At 34.7% G+C, this 19,104-nt stretch overlaps 2 protein-coding genes across 2 annotated transcripts in view; one reads left to right on the top strand and one right to left on the bottom strand.

The window, feature by feature from the left end:
- The window catches only part of LOC113237646, a 156,085-nt gene extending 141,936 nt beyond the window's left edge, over positions 1-14,149 (bottom strand). Inside the window, exon 1 of the mRNA XM_026474257.1 lies at positions 13,965-14,149. Within this exon, the coding sequence (XP_026330042.1) occupies positions 13,965-14,134 (170 nt within the window). The 5' untranslated portion in view covers positions 14,135-14,149. The remainder of the gene's footprint in view (positions 1-13,964) is intronic.
- A 1,143-nt stretch (positions 14,150-15,292) lies between these two features.
- Positions 15,293-18,421, top strand: LOC113237499 (fatty acid-binding protein, adipocyte-like). Its single transcript, XM_026473996.1, has 4 exons — positions 15,293-15,440; positions 16,087-16,256; positions 17,836-17,946; positions 18,166-18,421. Exons 1-4 carry the CDS (start codon positions 15,371-15,373, stop codon positions 18,223-18,225), a joined length of 411 nt encoding a protein of 136 aa, XP_026329781.1. The 5' UTR covers positions 15,293-15,370; the 3' UTR covers positions 18,226-18,421.
- Positions 18,422-19,104: the final 683 nt, after the last annotated feature.

Genomic DNA, 19,104 nt, shown 5'->3' with positions numbered 1-19,104 from the left:
GCAATAAAACGGCAATTTCATACTTTAACCCCTAATATTTATGTACATTGTATTTGTGTGGCATGGCTTGGCTTATTGGCAATGGCGGATTTGCAGTCTTGGCCGCCCTAGGCCCTAGGCCATTATAGTCAGTACCAGCATCCGTTCTGTAGTTTTTGAGTTCATCGCAATCAGACAGACAGACAGACGTAGTGATTATAAATTACATTATAGATATCAATGCCTTACTTTCTGAAACTCGTATCTTATAAAGAGTGATTATTCAGGAAATGGAATTTTAAATTTCTTATCAAGGGTGTTAATTTGGATACATTACTTTAAGAATATGTAAAAGTCAGTGTGTAAATATAAAGGAAATGTGATGTGAAATCACCTGCAACATTTGTATAAACAATCCATTTGTTGCATTTCAGTAACTTTGTGTTTTAAGATACGAGTTTGAGAAAGTAAGGCGTCGATATGTAACATATTATCTATATTTTATAAATAAAATGTACGAAAGTGATTTAGGAAGATTATTGTCACTGGGTGAAAGATGATCAGTCCGATCTGGTGGATATTGAAAGAGAACGGAGAGCCCTTGCAGTCAGAGCAAATATGATCGCCCGCAGGTTTGCACGTTATAGTGGGGAGGTAAAATTAACGCTTTTTAAAGCATACTGTCAAACCTTCTACACGTGTAGCCTGTGGGTGAAGTATAATAAGGTGACCCTAAATACGCTGAGTTACCGCGACACTGTAGCGCTTCAGGCATGTTCGCTGAGTCACGCACAGATGGGTTTCATGCCATTATGAGGAAGCGGGTTGCCTCGCTTTGGCGACGTGTGCGCGGGTGCCCCAACAGCATTCTAAAAACTGTGGTTAATAAAATTGATTGCCCCATCCAGCCCACTGGATGAAAGTTCATGAGGCGGTTTAGTGTAAGTTTACATGAGTATGTTAAATTAATTTCAATTGTATAATTTTCAATTTTATAATTTCAATTTTGTAATTTTCAATTTTGTAATTTTCAATTTTATAATTTTCAATTTTTTAATTTTCAATTTTATAATTTTCAATTTTATAATTTTATATGTAATGTTGTGGTTTTTTTTTGTTTGGATTTGAATTGTATAATTATTTTGTTTTTCATTTTTTATTTGTTTCACATTATCTTATTTTATTGTAATTTTAGCATTTGAATAGCATAATACTAACCTTATTCCTAAGTTCTTTACTAACAAACTATGGATAACTGTCCGAAATAAAGTATTATTATTATTATTATTATTATTATTGTTACACGATGCGGTGCAGTGCGGCCCGCCATAATACGCGTGAGCCTTTACAATATTTAGGTACTTTTTTAGTTATTGCTTGTTAACATCAGTGAATTTTTTGTCACGATTGGCCGCCCCTAAAATCCCTAGACCCGGGCCTACTGGGCCTTAGGGAAAATCCGCTCCTGCTTATTGGGATGCGATCACGATGTGATAATGCACTAAATTGTACTGGGAGAAAAACAGCGATGTTGACTTTACAGTATTTATGTTGAGTCAGGGCCATTTCAACACGAATAGTTGCAGATAGATACCATAACTTTTAAATCTATTTCTTCTCTGCAAATATGTGTTTGTATCAATGTGTACTCATTTATGTTCTATGTGCCTTTGTGTTTATCCCGTGAAGTGATTTTAAATGCTCGTTTCTGCTTGTATTTGTGCTAAATAAGCGATTTATTTATTTATCTATAATATCGAAAATATATTTCGTGACTAGCAAGAGTTATATTACTATAATTATTACGTACTAGTACTCCTATTCTAAAACACACATGCAATCCGTCTGATAACAGTCTTAGGGTCGTATTCTAGAACTCTATTCAATGCTTAAGTCAGGATTGCACTGGCAACACAAGCACTGGAAATACGACCCTAATGGCAGGGACTTGAGTATGATTTCGAGTGCTTTAAACCATACTCAAGTCCTGATTTGAGCATTGAGTAGAGTTCTGGAATATGACCCTTAGATTGAAACTGCCTACTCACATAGGGTTACCGTCCTTTCGGATTTGTCCGGACATGTCTGGCTTTTGACCTTCTGTCAGGATTTGTCATTTGTTCGGCTTGAGGTAGCAATTCACACTTCGCAATTCTACACATAAAAATGTTGTAACCCGTGTTTGTCCATTCTGCTGCCGCAAGAGAAAGATTTTCGATTTTATTTTGTTACTAAAAAGTCCAGACTTTCTTGCAAATATTAGGCTTTTAGTCTGGACTATTAAAATTTCAGAATGGTAACCCTCTCACGTTGATATTAGGTAATACGATGGTCATTGAATGTTAAGTATCTAGTCGACATAGTAACATACAATTTGCGCTCTTACGGCATAAATTGGACGAAATGGAGCGTTCCGCGATCATTAACGTCATTTTGTAATACGAGGAGTATAATCACTCGTCTGTCGAGTGCAAATAAAATACGAAAAAAAATTTAGATTTTCCCGTGGCTCTAAAAAATAATCGCAAAATTTTATCAAAAACTTAATTTGGTCAGTCACGATGAAAGTTGAATCATAAAAGTTATATAACTTTAGGTATACGTGTATATTTATACATATAAAAATATGGAATCAGAATGGGCAGCTATAGATCACTTGTAATTATTAATACAAAGATCGAAGACAAAGAAAACCAGCGACCTCGCCATACCGTGGCTGAGGCTCTCCTATCTAAACTACGGAACGAACCAGCAGGCCTTACGTATTTCTCTATATGCTTGTTGCAGATATTTGTTTTTTTGTTTTAACGACTTTCTTGTCGTAGCATAATCTGTGAGAAATCCATGAAAGATTTTCTTCACTCAGCCAGGTATCTTTACAACTATCAGCGGCTGACTAGAGATGTCGCTTTAATTGTTTAATCGAAGTAATTAATAATTATAACAAAACTAGTAATTTCACAAAAATAATTGAATATCATGGTAGTAAAATATCATGATATTCAATAACTTAATATTACAGATATATAGTACAACATCAGTGCAACAAAATGATCGTAACATCTTTGTAGTCTACTTAACTCGATTAGATAAGCCAATAAGGTTTTTACGCAAGTGTACAGTGATGAAAAGAGAATTCCAAAGAATTTGTTTCTTTTTGTTCTAAGTCTGCCTTCTTGCACAACTATAACCAACTCTACTCAGAAAGTTATGTTTCAGATAATTTCGATCGCGTAGTGTTCAAGGAATTGTCTTATATTCGCACATTAAAACCAATAGAGTACTTAAACTAAAAAGTCCTCTTTCGGGAAATGAAGTTTTATGTTTCTGAAAATAACTTTAAATTTAAAAAACCGAGATTCTCATTTATTAATTATGTTACTTTAACCTACCTTACCTACCTTCCTATGTGTGTACCCGCGCCACACCCGCTGTGAAGAGACCCCATACAAACATTTATGCAGCTCAGATATTTATACAAAAGCCTTGCTATTCGTAAAAACTTGAAAACATCGGCGTCTTTGGTGTCGACATCTCTTGTGACGTTCAGTTCCGTAGTCACTAAGATGGCAAAGTCAAGCTGGCGTCCAAAAAGCTTGGTGTAGTCAACAGGCGGTATTTCACTTCGGAGCAGAGACTGCTACTTTATAAGTCACAAGTCCGTCCCCACATTGAATACTGCTGCTATCTTTGGGCGGGAGCTCCTGGATGCCAGCTTGGGCCCTTTAACGCGGTTCAAAGACGTGCTATGAGCAATTGTTGACGATCCTGTGCTTACAGACGATATTGAACCACTGTCTTGGAGGAGAGACTTTGCCTCCCTATGTCTTTTCTATCGCTTGTACAATGGCCAATGTTCTGAAGAACTGTTTGACATGATGCCAGCAACATTTTACCATCGCACCGCTCGCCACCGGCAGAGAGTCCATCCTCACACTCTGGAACCGAGTCGATCTCGCATTCTACGGTTTCAGAGGAGCTTTCTCCCACGTACAATTAGATTGTGGAATGAACTCCCTGTCGGGGTTTTCCCGCAGGAATACAGCATGGAGTACTTTAAAAGGGGTTTGAGAAGGGTCCTAATGGGTCGGCAACGCGCTCGTGACGCCTCTGGTGTTGCAGGCGTTGTGACAAGATTTCGGTGCGATCTTTTCATATTCTTATCATTATATTCATTATCAGCTGGACCTAGAACAGAACGCGACAGCGTACTCATGCTTAACAGCAATTAATCTGAGCCTTCTATGTGTTCACAAATGTCCAAACATTTAACAACAAAAACCAACTATATATCAATGATTTTAAGGTGTACGTTCAAATTGTTTTCAGATGAATATTAATTTCAACATCTTTGATTTTGATTGTACCGGGCGGCTTGCAAGCGAACGCTTCCTGCAACCTTCACAAGGTCATTGGTACACCGACAAGGTGACGGCCGCTTTGCCAGCACACAATCAATGACATTGCTTTCTTCTATAATAGGTATACAACTCTATTAGAAGAGAACCGTGTCAGCAGTGGGGCGTAAATACATTTAGAAAATAAATATTTACATTAAGAAGAATAGTATTTTTTTTAATGAAAAATATTGATAAACAATACAAGAATAAAAATAAACGAACTGTCAAGAATAGTCATATTTTTGGCAGTCACCTTCACAAAGTCATAATTTATGTAAAACACACTGACAGTGGGTGCGGGTCGGGCGCGTGTCGGGTCGGGCGCACGGCGGGAGTAACTTTTGTGGCACACACCATAGCCTCGCACTAGGGAAACCCTGTACCGCGGGTGCCATGGACATACATATAGACAACCACAAATTACACCCAAACTCACGAGAAAAATAGAAGTAGGCCATAAAAATATTTCTCCCGACTCGGGAATCGAACTCGAGACCTCTGCGTAGAAGTCCAGCATGGTAACCGTTTTCTTACGAGGTTTAAAACTACAGTGAAACAAAAACTGTACACTAATACAGTTTCTGCGTACTTGGATGATAAAAGTCCATGGTAGGACCCGTTCAGCTCTTGCAGGTTGTCTCGATCTATGATATTTGAAACAAATATTGTAAATGAAAACGTACACAAATATTTATTTACAAACAGCATCCCTAGAGTTTCTTATTCGTTCTTATCAGGGGAATCAGTTTCAGTAGTGAATCAACGTGACTATATCAAGTGTAATTTGCTTGTCTATGAAATAAAGATTATTTGACATTGACTTTATAATCGGTTAATGATAATGATGACTTAGTATTGAATAACTACCCTAAGGGCGCATTCAAATTAGCCGCTGTTAGACGCGGTGCAGCCGCGCGGCGGTCGCGCGACAGTCGCGCTGCAGTCACGCTAGGTTGTAGTGAGGTGTACATGTTAATTTTTCAAAATGACCACGATTGATGGAAATCGAATTAAAGAATTTATAGATAATGTAAAACAACACCCTGCAATATGGGATAGCAGTTCCGCCAGTTATTCCAATCTTTTGGATAAAAAAGTCATAGGAAAATTGATGTCTTAAATTTATTGACAATTTTGAAACTGACACTACAACTGCAAAAAAACATAGCAGGTGAGTCATTTTTAATACCTATATGTGAAGTGTGTGCCTCTAGAACCAGGTAAAAGTAATGTTTTGTTTGTCAGGATCCATCGCGTAACTGAGTCGAAAGATAAAACATCATAAACATCTAAAAATTTGGTCAACTTCAGAAGCGCGGCCGCAGCGCTTCTAGCAGCGGCTAATTTGAACGCGCCCTAATACTCAATTGATAAGCCCCTCACACCAGCCCGTCCATTGATGGTAAACAACGATGATACAGTGTAAACACGTATAAAATCTTCCGAAGTTCCGAAGCAATAAACGTTCAACAATAACGTATGACACATCAAGTACGTAAGTAGGTAAGTATGGTATGGTAAGTATGGCGTAGTTTTCCGAGTTGTAAATATGACAGCCGAGACTGCTGGACGGGTACTGTGTGCAAAACAGATATTCAACGGTGTATTTATGCGCGATACCAGGCATCTAATTAGCCGTCAATAGAAATCATTCGCCAATAGGTGAATAAGACTGATTATTGTTACACTAGATGTCGCAACGAGTATCAAATACCAATTTTTAACCGACGTAAAAAAGGAGGAGGTTCTCAATTCGACTGTATATTTGTGTATATGTTAAGCGATTACTCTGGCACTTGTGAAACGATTTAAATGATTCTTTTTTTTGTTGGAACGAGGGTACGTCAGTACTGGTCCCATTTAAATTTGAAGAAAATATTCCACCTCTACAGGTGACAAACTAGAGGATGAATTCGGTTTCGCACACTTTCCGGTAACCGATTCCAATAAAACTTGGTAAATAAGGTTAAAATTATAGTAACTATTTTATTTTACGTCGAATAGCTGGAATTTATCCCAGCTGCTCTAATTTCTAGTGATAACAAACATATCAACTAGATGGCGCTTATTGCACAGACTTTTATGGCTAGTACCGGCTGTTCTCTTAATTTTGTTTAGGATTAGCGCCATCTATCTATATTAATTAGCAAACGTTAATTTATAAATTAGTTTGTAACACAAATGCCACCTAATGATACGCATATTTGTCAAAATTCAGAAAACAAATTTAACCATTGTCAACACTGAATAATATTACAACTTCAACTTCAACTTTTGTGTCTATCTATGGCTCCGTCGTTTTGCGCGACGATTTTGCCAATGTCAGGGTTGAAAGACATGTGGAGCGGTGGTGAGATAGATTGCCGGTTATTAAAATACTTCGGCGGTTTTTATTCACAATGACGGTTATATGTATATATATTTTAATAATATAGGAAAAGAACGACTACTTGTATTTCATATTAAAGAGGAATTAATTGATATCCAGGACCATTTACATAATACAAATTACTTCCAAGCTATTGATCTGCGCTATCTAGACTTAGGACGAGATTTTGACCTTTTTCGGAGTTACGATCTGTAGTATGGAGTGACTCTTAAGTTATTGGTCAGTGTCGAAATTAATCATAAACAATCGACAACCTCGGTGGATGAACGGTGCTGTGGTCGCTGAATGTGGAGGTCCCGGATTCAATTCCCGATAGGAGCAATTTTGGACATGAACTTTCTTAAATTGGACCTGGGAGTGAATTACGTTGCTCTGTTACTCACAATACAGGAAATGCCCTAGTTTGGACTAGGTGTTTGGTGTGATGGACAGAATATTGTTATCATTATAGGAAATGAAACTATTTTTTCCGGATTCAAATCGCGTATATATGTTTTTTCAAACAAACCGACGTTTTGGGCCCTTTACAGGTCCCATGATCACGGTTGACTGACAGTCACGGTCACGGCTGGTTCACGACTATGTTGAGTGTGTGCGAGTGTGTGCGTTATTTATTTTTCATAAAGAATTTACTATTCCTCTTAACATAAATTACATTTTTATAAATATACTGTGGCTAGTTTAAGAATATTAATTTCCTTAAACTTATCTCTCAAAGACAATCTGGGGCCCAGATTGTAAATTGCCCTAACCGCACATCGAATAGGATAAAGAGGTATGTGCATTGTAATTTGTTTGTTTTTAATCGTTAACTTTGCCTGCAAACCGTATACAATGTCAGTTTGCGGTCGCGAGCTGATCGGCTCTGAATGAGTAACGCGCACTATATTCATGCAGCGAACCGTAAAAACGTTACGCAAGTGGGAATCCGAACGTGAACACTCACCAAATAACCTGTTATTATGCGCTTGCGCATATTTAACATGCTCAAAACCTGCCCTTAATTAATAGTAACAAAACAATGAACACACCTGTAGTCGAAACTATTCAAACTAATATTATAAATGCGAAAGTGGCTCTGTCTGTTACCTTTACACCTAAACCGTCACACCTATTTTGATGAATTTGGGTGTTGACATAGATGGGACCTAGGAGAAGAACATAGGCTACATTCTGTCCCAAAAATAAATCTTAAAGAGGGTGAAATTGGAGATGAAAGATTATATGGAGAACTCATCTGAATCAAACTGCCTCTGTGGCCGAACGCGTACTGTAGTCTAGACTCTACTCTATGAGTAGAATCACTGGCTGAGTGAATATAGTTTTGTAATTAGAATGTTTTTTGAAAAATGAAATAAGAAAAGAAGAGAACATCTTGATAGTTCGTGATATTGCGCGCGTTGGGTTACAACGCTGAAAATATGTGAAAGAATACAATAAACCAAGTTTTGAAGATTATTCCACTTTATATTTATGAAAGTACCTCTCGCTACGCATCCTAAGCTACACCCCAGTTTACATACCGGACTCCTACGCAGCGGTCCCAGGTTCGACTCTCGCGGGCTGGGAGAAATATTTATATGGCCTACATTTGTTTATCTCGTGAGTTGGGGTGTAATTTGTGGTTGTCTATGTGTGTGTCCATGGTTTCCCTACGACACAGGGTTTCCCTAGTGCGGGGGTTGAGTGTGTGTGCGTTACTAAGATTAAGAAGAATAATTTCTTAAGTAGTACAGTAGGCTACTCGAAGTATTTTATACTACGCAGACCAAGTCGCGAGCATCAGCTAGTTATCTATAAAGTGTACCTATCTTTTTTTGCATCACGCGTTGCTAGTAAATACTAGTGCACATTAATTAAATTTTCATTTAACCTATTGCAGGTTTAGCGCACTTACTGTGGGGTAATTTTCCGAAAAATTTCAAATAGTGGAAATTTTTCCAGGATAATTCCCGAAAAATTTAAAATTAGAAAAATATAATTTCGAAGGCTCATATTATGTTCTACGTTTAGAAATATCTTTTTAAATTGTATTAGCCTGAATTATAAAATAAACATGTACAGCTAAAAACCACTTAAAAAACGGGAATTAAAACGATTTCACAACAGCGAAAAAATACCTTTATAACGGCTCCATCTTTTCGTTCAGTAACTTTAACTTTTGACAGGTGTCAAAGTCAAATGTGGAAAAATATTCGAAAAGTATCCTAAAAAATATTTATTTTTCTGAATAACTAGATTTTTTCAGAATGGATTTTTTTCCATGACCCAACACCAAGCGCACGAATTTAATATCTATTATTCTGAACAGAGACAATCGTCTCTATTAGGGAATCACTACACTTATTAACGCAGAATCGGCTTAAGTCGCGACCGGCCAGGAAGTCATAAGCGCCGATATAACGTCTTTACGCTCTTATAACGAGGACACAATGCTTGTTCTGACCGGCTTAATACGATTCCATGTCGATAAGTGTGATGTCAACCTTACATTGGCCAGGAAAATAAACCGTTCAATAACACTGTCTTCTTTGAAAAGAAAACTTGTGGAACGATTTTCGATTCAACCATTCGCCAGGTGAAAAGCGTCAATCCACCCACGAGTTAAAACTCTTGTCGAATGTTGCGCAGAATAATAAACAATGGCCCAAATCTGCGCGTATTGAAAAAATGGTCTGGTTGATTGAAACGCACGTAATTGACCTTTAAATGATTAAAAGCTACAGCTGCATTAGTAACCAGACGTTGTGTTGATCAACACTCAATTAAGTCAATGAAGGCACGAAAGTAAGCGTCTGGTGCAAATTGTCATTCAGTGCCGCCTAGACTAGTGAGCGACGGTGCTGAACTTTAATTTTTTTCTAACAAACCTTTTATTTGTAAAAACGAATATATGCGATTTAGATACGAAATAATAGTTCAATTTTCTATTATCTTCTTTTTTTATGATACCCAGTGACGGGATGAACGAGTCGTGTGACGTGCGTACTCAGAGCTTTAAATTGCAAAGATCTGAGGGGCACTGCACCCGTCGCCCTGAGACACAAGTTGAAAAGTTCCATGTGCCTCTAATTTCACCAGCACCCTTACCGTTTAAAACTGAAATGCAGTAATGCTTACATTACTGCTTGGCAGCAGATACAGGCTAAGTGGTAGTACCTGGACGAACTCTGTCACAAGGAAGGAGCTCTACAGCTGTCACAAAGCAATGGACTTAAATATTGTAAACGAAGGGTTAAGGAAAATCGCATCAAAAACACGGGCGTGGGCCCTCGAAAGAAAACTCCGAGGTTGATTAAAAAGCAGAATATATGTCAATCAAAATCAAAGGCATCGTCTATAAACCATCTGTAGAATAAGGGACAGTTCGCTTTGCGATGCTGGCTGGACGAAGAAACTCCGATCACATTTTTTCCGATTGTAACAAGTACCCCGTCTCCTTGTACAATATCCTACCTTCATTCATTCTCAAACTCACAAATTTTAATACGATTTTAACTCTTGTGGTCTTAGGTTAATATTATACGTCTTTATTATACGTTATTATTATACGTCTTGCATTAATGTTCTTTGTGATTATATAACCAGCAATAATATAAGATTATAATTTGTTCGTCCTGCCTAACATACCTACGAACATTAGTCTATATATCGAGTTCTTAGATTTTCGCGATTGTTACACATAGGAAATGAAACTATTTTTCCGAATTTAAATCGCGTATATTTGTTTTTCAAACAAAAGTATTTCCTCTGATGAAAAATCCCAAACAGATATAAGCCTGCAGTACTAATTAATATGTTTTAATTTATTCTAATTTCTATTATTAATTAATTATAACTTAATAAAAATTCATTCAATAAAATAATTTGTAAAACGTAATGTAGCGTAAATTAGAATGTTTCTTTGCAAAATTAAAAATAAGGTATTTAATTAAACTGACTATTTGACTATAGTGACAAAATAGGGTGGTTTGCATTAATATTAGACATAACTGGTTGATGACTGTACGACTTCAGTCAACCATGACCATGGGACCTGTAAAGAGCCCGAAACGTCGGTTTGTTTGAAAAAACAAATATAAGCGATTTAAATCCGGAAAAATAGTTTCATTTCCTATTTGTCTATATATATTGTTTTCTGTCCCTTTCAGGTAATTCAACAGCTCTGCAGCTTTAAAATTTAATAAGTCAGTTTTTTTTATATCACATTGCGCTCTCACAATACTCACTAAATAGCAGAGTCTACAGAGGCCCTTAAAATTACTAAGCGGAAAACTCGATACTGGCCATTAAGTAAAAAGAAGAAGAAACCATCTGTATAATTTTGTACGATTTGAATGCTGGGGCTACAACGAAGATACTGCAATGATTCGATGCAATAATCCGATTATAGAGACTAACAAACAAGCACATATGCGGAACTTTTTAATTACAGTAAAAAATTAGAGCAAAGTCGCCATCGCAAATTTAGTCACATCACGCGCTGCGAAGAACACAAGTTTTAAAAAGTGATGAACTATGTAGAAGACAAATGAGGAATGCATCCAATTAACCTTTTTTTATGATATTAAGTGACAAGACGCACAAGCCGTACGTATGGTGTTACCCATGACAGGTACAGTACTAAGATACAAATTGCAAAGGTCTGAGGGTAATGCCACTACGCCCGTCTCCATGAGACAAAGTTTACAAGTACCATGTGCCTGTAACTTCACGAGCACCTTTACGCTGCCAAAACTATTCATAACGACTTGACCACATAAATGCATAACGTCTGAGAGTGTCCTAAATCACACTAATTGGCCTAAATATATTAAGAGGGCTGACCCCTAATAAATTAGTACAAGCAGGAAGGATGAACGACGGAAGGGAAAGACGTGCGGAATTTAAAAAGAAATTTGGTGATATTTATTCATACGTACATAAAGCTCACGCCCTTGTCCCACAGGAGGGGTAGGCAGAGGCCACGGAACGCCGCCTTACTCTATCCTGACACAATTTTCTAGCCTCACATACAATGAACTACCCTTTTCATACAACTTGTTTTATTCATGTCACTTCTGATCCTAACCTCTTTTGAAACCATCACTGATCTGGTCAATGTAAGTCCTTCTGGGACATCCTCTTAAAACCCTTCCATCCACATTCGCGTCATAAATCTGTTTGGTAATTCTTCTTACATCCATCTGCTCTACATGCCCAAACCGCCTCAACATTCCTTTCTCTCACCACATCCTTTTTCAAACCACATCTTTCACATATTACTATTTTCTGCAATCTATCACTTAACTACAACAACAATATTTATTCACATATTTGTGAATAATAATAACTTATCTGAATAAAATTGTTCATAAATGGTCTCTTTTTAGTATAATTACCTTAATTAATATAGAATTTTATTAGTAGAAAACAGAACTATAATAAACAAATCTATGTTTTCTCAGATCGTAAAAATGACAGTCTTGCATAGTTATATATACATAGTTAAAACACTTGAGCAAATATTTGCATATATTTCCAACAAAACATAGCCCAAAATGTTGATGTGAATGTCCTGAAGTAAAGTTCATTGATATGGAGAAGCTAATAATTGAGACTGAGTAACTTGCTCCAATTTTCATGATAGTAGATAGAAACATTTTAGGTATTTACACACCATGCAGAGTATTTAATTTTGTTTATTTTATATCTACGATTTAAACATTGTTACTGGAATAATTTAGGAAAACATTAACATGCTCAGGTTAAAGCTCAGGTATATTTGCAAAAAATTATATTTGTGAAAGGTTATCAAATTACTTGTGAAAACAATAGCTCTAGGACTGGTATTAACTTCAGGCATCAATTTTCATTCTGTTTATAATGTAAATTCAATCATAGACCTTAACTATATATATATACATAAGTACTGATGAGCAAGAATTAGTCGGAAAGAAAGTTTAGATATAGAGTTCCTAGGAAAACCTAGGTTTTCGTAATTGTTACACATAGAAAATGAAACTATTTTTTCATATCTAAATTGCATATATTTGTTTTTTCAAACAAACCAACGTTTTGGGCCCTTTACAACTCCCATGTTCACGGTTGACCCCTACTATGATTGATGAAATAAAGTATAGGCTAACCAAAAAAGGTTGGGGCATTCACATCATTGAGTTTATGTGAAGTTTAATACAATATTTTCTTTCACTGATGCATTGCAAGTGATGATATGAATAAGAGAGTCAAGGACTTACCAAACCATAGGCCTAGTTTATACACTTTTTACAGCAGTTTTTTGAAGACATTAAATTTGTAAAAATTTTGCAAATAGAATTTCAAAATCCACACTTGGCAAACAAAACCAGCCATCCAATTTCCACTAATACATCACCATGTGTTATTTATAAAACTTATAGTACCATACAATAGGTATAAATTTAAATTAAGATATTCATAACCAGTTTTGTCCTGTTTACAGTTTAAATGTGTTTTAAATAATATGTTATTTATAAGCTTGAAACAAATACTGTAATAGGTATTACAAACAAGAGTATAATAGGAACAATGCAAATTTTTCAATTAAGATTTTATATTTAAAGTTATGTGGTCCAGTGTATTTACAACACATGCTGTAATAAGTGTAAAGAAAAATTATGCTGCAAAATATATTTCAGTAATATTTTTGAGGAAACGCAAAACAAGTCTTAGTAAAATTTTTTTAAGCCTTTATTTCAGTACTAATCTACAAATAGCATTGCATTTTGCAAACTATTGTATATTAATATATATTTTAATTTGTTATCTAAAGCTTAGATGTGCCACATTCTTAATAAAATGTATTGTAAAAATAGTTAAGTCAAATGTTTTAATTTCTTTTCCAAACCTGATAATTATTTTGTGAAATATTAAACAAAGCAGAGCTACGTGCCAGATAATGCACAAACATTAAGAATATTGACAACATATTATCAAATTTATCAAAGAAAATAAATATTTGTATTTTCAAATTTTTTGATGAATGTTGGTAAATATATCATGAAGGAACCACACATGATGTTGGTACAACTTATGGTAATATGGACAAAGTATACGCAGAGCTGTTTATTTGTTTGTTAACTAAGCAATAGTAAAACGATTTAGTCTATATAAATAAATCGACTGAATTATAATCGATGTTTACAAGTACATAAGATCTTATTATTATTACTTACTTCTCGGTTAGGTACTGAGTGGTCCAGTAAAGTACCTCTCCCGGTAATTCGGATTCTGTGATTGTGTACCCAGCTATATTCACTGGTAGTTGGTCCTCTGGATTTACCGTCGCCGCGAAGTTCTCGAAGAACACCCGGTAACCAGTCAAATAATCTTCCTTGTCACACATCTTCCCAGTTTTTAGGTCCAAACAAATATAATAAGAATCGATCAACAAAAGACGAGAAGAGCTGTTTAACACTTAAATGAATCAGTTCCTTAGGTGGATAACTTTATTGGGAATTGTACACAAATACACTGTTAACTTAAGATATCATCACATTAATATCTTATAAAATAATGTTCGTTTCGTAGTTTTTTTATAAAATTCAAAACATACAATTCACATCTCGCTCACACACGTCACGTCCATTGAAAACACACACACCCAATTGCGTCTGTTCAAAAACATGATTCATCAAACAAAATGACATTTGTGTATTTTATTTCGTCCGTATCCTAACCCCATCTGGTAACTGGCTAAAATTGAAATTCCACTGTTTCTTGTATTCTAATAAATTATTAACCCCTTCTTTTTTGTATTGTGTATACATTAAGTTTTGGAGTGCACTTTATGACTAAATGTTACCATCAGTAACAAAACTTTAATAACACTTGTCATTCCAAAAACGTACCTATTTCAAATAGCGTCATACCATCACCACCACTTCAGTAATTTCAACCGCAAGACATCCTTGTTGAACATGGCTTCCCATAAAAATAGCCACAAGTGAAAATCTGACATTTTCAATTCATAGTTATATAAGATATATATATAAAAATAATAAACTATGTTGGTTAGGTATCTGAATTAATAGATTTATGTAAAGAATAATAATCATCTTTATTACCTCTATAAAAAGATCGACTATGGATAAACAAAAAGTAATAAGGGTAATGTCAGGGTCAAATACTCCAAGGCACATTAACGCGCGTCTTGAAAGAAATATTTAAATCAAAATCTAATAATAATTATGTCGAGTTGCGGACATTACCAATTTACCACACCGTAACAAACATATTATACTTTTAATTATCTCTGCTTGATTGTGACATCTGTACATTTATTTCTGAAATTAACAGCATTTAGCAGTTTCAATGATTGTATGGCAATATTAAGAATCGTCACCGAAATTGGTGCACTTTTGTAGCACGTTACGGCAATAAAGTTTTTGAGTGAGTGTACGGGCAATATGCACCGAAAACATATTGCTTTCGCAGTTTGGCTATTTTGAATTTGAAGACATAATTAAAGAAACGCAAATGTCAGCGCGAATTTCGGAACGGGTGTTGGTTTATTTTATTTCCATGCAGTGTGAGTGTCCCGCCTAAGTCTCATTATTAGCATATTCGTAAAGAAAACGTGATGCCGTCGATTCCGGGCAAATATCAACACTATAAAAATGAGAATTTTGATGATTATTTCATCGCAGTTGGTAAGTATTCTTCCATAAAGGTCACGTGCAGGAAATCGCACTTTCATTTTTTTTGCAATTAAGGTATCTCGCACCTATACTATGTCCTTCACATAAGTATTGCAATTGGTTACGGAATATTCTAGAAACTTGTGTCATCATTTGTAGGGGATAAAAAGATAAATACTCTGTGAACTTGTTTGTCAGTGTTTTTATCTTAATGCACTCAAGTGTATCTGTTTCCTGATCTTTGCTATGACATGTATTACTTTGAATTTTTTTTTAGAATATAAAAAATGTAGGTACTTTCTTGTACTTAAAATGGCAAAAAATTAAAAAAAAAATACGAAAAATGTGGTCGAATTTTGTAGTTACAGTTTTTTCACAAAAACTTTTAGTTTATGTATTAATATATTTTGACTTTTTTATAATGTTCATTGATTGTTTAAGCTGATGGCTCTATAGTCAATGCTCAACAAATGAATAATAATAAATGAAAAAATACCTACCATATTATTATTATTATTAAAATATATGTTTTATTATTATTACAATATAGGTGTATGGAACACCTATATTGTAATAATATAAAAAGTAAATAATGAAAAAATACCTACCATATTATTATTATTATTAAAATATATGTTTTATTATTATTACAATATAGGTGTTCCATACATCCCCCGTAAGATGATGGCGATGTCATCGCCTCTTATGGAGATCACACTGGATGGAGACATGATGACAATTAAAAGCTCTTCATTGATGAGAACTTTAGAAAACACTTTCAAGCTTGGAGAGGAATATGAAGAAAGAATGCCAAATGCTACTATTAAAGTAAATAATAGTTTAATCATTTTATAGTTAACAAAAAGTTAGTAGTAGGGGATGTAGTGGTACAAAAATGGGTGTATGAAAGGACTGGTGCTAAGGGAGGAAGTGAAAGAATTTTGTCAGGAGTATAGCAGATGTTTTTGTATATATTTTTATATTGATAGTTTTTCTTTCAGTTCTAAATTGTGTATATTAGTTTTTTTTTTTTTCAAACAAACCAATGTTTTGAGCCTCACAGGTGTTTTTTTTGATACTATGGGCACTGCAGTCAGCCGGATCCAAAAAAATATTTCATTAAAAAATTAAATCCTAAGTAAATCTAACACACGAGGAACTATATTTTTTAAACTATCCTTGCAATATTTTGACTGACTGATTTTTGTGTATGCAAAGTAATCCATAACAATTGGTTTGAAAAATTTTTAGGCTGTAATTTTACTCATCAAAACAAATAACTCACTATTTTGGCATCTCTTTGAAGTTATAAAGATCCACGGGTAAACTCAACCCTTCAAAAATCAGACGGACAACTTTACTTCAAATAAAGATTTTTATTTTATGAACATACAAAAATCAATTCTAAGTCCGAGTTAAATTTTCATTATTATATTCGTAGAATAAAAAAAAAAGTAAGTGCTGATTACTATCAGAACCGCTGGCGCCAAAACTCACATTCATAATTTGAAACACTGAAATCTTGATAATGATTTATCGTAGTTTCAAATTGAAAAAGAAATAACAAATTATGGACTGTTAATATAATTTAAACTTCACCCTGTTGGCATATTGTTCAAAGTTCTATACCATCAATACTTATTATTGCAAGTTACGATTTTTTATTTTTATGTTGAAATTTGAATCAATGCATTTATTGTGTCTGTGATTATATTAAAATGGGTAATGCATGGTCTGTGCTGCCCTTCATCTGTGCTTCTCTATTGTGTGACCACTACTAATTAATTATAACTCACAAAGCAAAATCAACAAAATTTTAAAAAACATAGTACTTTTGCACCTTCCATTCTCGACATACATTGGCTGGGGCAAGTCGTTATCCATTAGAGCTTGCAAAAATGTCTCATCTGTTTCATAACAGAATCTTAATCTTCACTCTAATTTAGCTTGAGATCAGAAATGTCCTTACTAAAAACACTGTCCTTTATGAGGCCTATGTTCTAATGCTATTCTTGGTAATTTTTTTTTCAGTAAGTATTACTCAGTGTGTACATATAAAAATAAACTTAAAACTACATTAGACCCTATGGTTCTCAAACTTTTTAACTTAACACAAAAAAACCACAAGGAAAGACTAAATAAATAGTGTAGTTTATATGTATAATAATTTAGGTTTCTTTTTCAAATGCGGTAGCACCCCCTGGACAGCATCAACGTCCTCCAATTTGCTTCTGAGGCCCCTGCAGCTCCTCTAGGACTCTTCACCGCTCACTGGGGGGCAGTAGGGACCACTTTAAAAAACTATGCATTAGACATATTACAAGTCTATGAATTTAAGGATCTCTTAATTATACAATGAATTTGACTGTCTTCAAATTTATTGTAAGTATATTTCAACTGATTGTAGAGCACAACCACAATACAGAATGAAAGTGAAATGGTAACAAACTCAGTTATTAATGAGACTGGCGACAAGTGTGGAAGGCATTATTTTTTCACTGATGAAGAATGTATTGTGGTAAGTCAATTGTAAGTTCTAACTCATTAGTAAATAATAAACTTAAAACTGTGTAGTATAAGAAATAGTTCATGGTCACTATATTCACATTTTTAAATGTTGTGTAAAAAAAAAAATTTTGAATTTTTGTTTTATTTCTTGTAGCATAAAACTGTACTTAAAATTTTTAACGGAGTGTAGCACATCAGAAGAGTGATGATATTGTATTAATATTTTCAGACACTAACCCATGACAAAGCCAAAACTCCAGCAAAAAGATACTTCCGCAGAGTCGAGTAAATATGACATACTTAATGGAGTTACTAATTCCTTAAGTACATACATACATGAAGAAGGTATATTACAGCTATTACACTTTTGAAATCTATTTTTTAAGAGTTACTTTTGTGTTAATTTTATATGCTATTTTTATGTTTATATAAATAGAGGTTTATATGAATTTTATTATTAAACTTATGCTTATTATAAGTACCCCAACATATTAATTGTTTAAATAAAATCCCTTTTGTAGACCTTTATTAATAAACACCTTTAGGTATGTTTCAAGTTTTTATCGAATGTGACGATTTTTTACTGCCATGATATTCAATAATTTTTTTGTGAAATCACTAGTTTGTTTTAATTATTAATAACAAAAATGGAACACTTAGAAAAAATCCTTCAATCCGTCCGGTTCGAACCGACCGCGACGGCGCGTCTCCGAGCAAACCGTGGCAGAGCCTATGCCAACTAAGCCACGGAATCGACCTTACGATCGAATTTCTCTGTACTTGTTGTAGATCTTTGTTTTTGGTTTTAATGACTTTATGCCGTAGCGCCATCTGTGAGAAATTAATTTCTTCACTCAGCACAGACTTCGGAAAAGATACTACGTATAATCAGAGCACGGATTTGTATATTAAACTGGACCGCGCACAAGTTAATAAAACGAGCCGAGTGAGAGGCTTCAAAGTAGTAATGCGTCTCTTTCTATAGGTGTTCATTCATGTTTCGCCAGGGATATTTTGGCGATATTGTTTTTAACATTTTAATTTTTACAGAAAATGTGGCCGCTTAAGGATGACCAAAACTACTACTATTATTTCATAATACAAATTAGTATACTTATTTGAGCTACTTCATAATAGAAGGTTTCATTGTTGATATATATATTTTTAT

The sequence above is a fragment of the Hyposmocoma kahamanoa genome, unplaced genomic scaffold (assembly GCF_003589595.1).
Source record: "Hyposmocoma kahamanoa isolate Upper Pololo Valley unplaced genomic scaffold, ASM358959v1 93, whole genome shotgun sequence".
Taxonomy (NCBI): Eukaryota; Metazoa; Arthropoda; class Insecta; order Lepidoptera; family Cosmopterigidae; genus Hyposmocoma; species Hyposmocoma kahamanoa.
The sequence above is the reverse complement of the archived record's forward strand: the minus strand, read 5'-3'. Positions and strand labels throughout refer to the sequence as shown.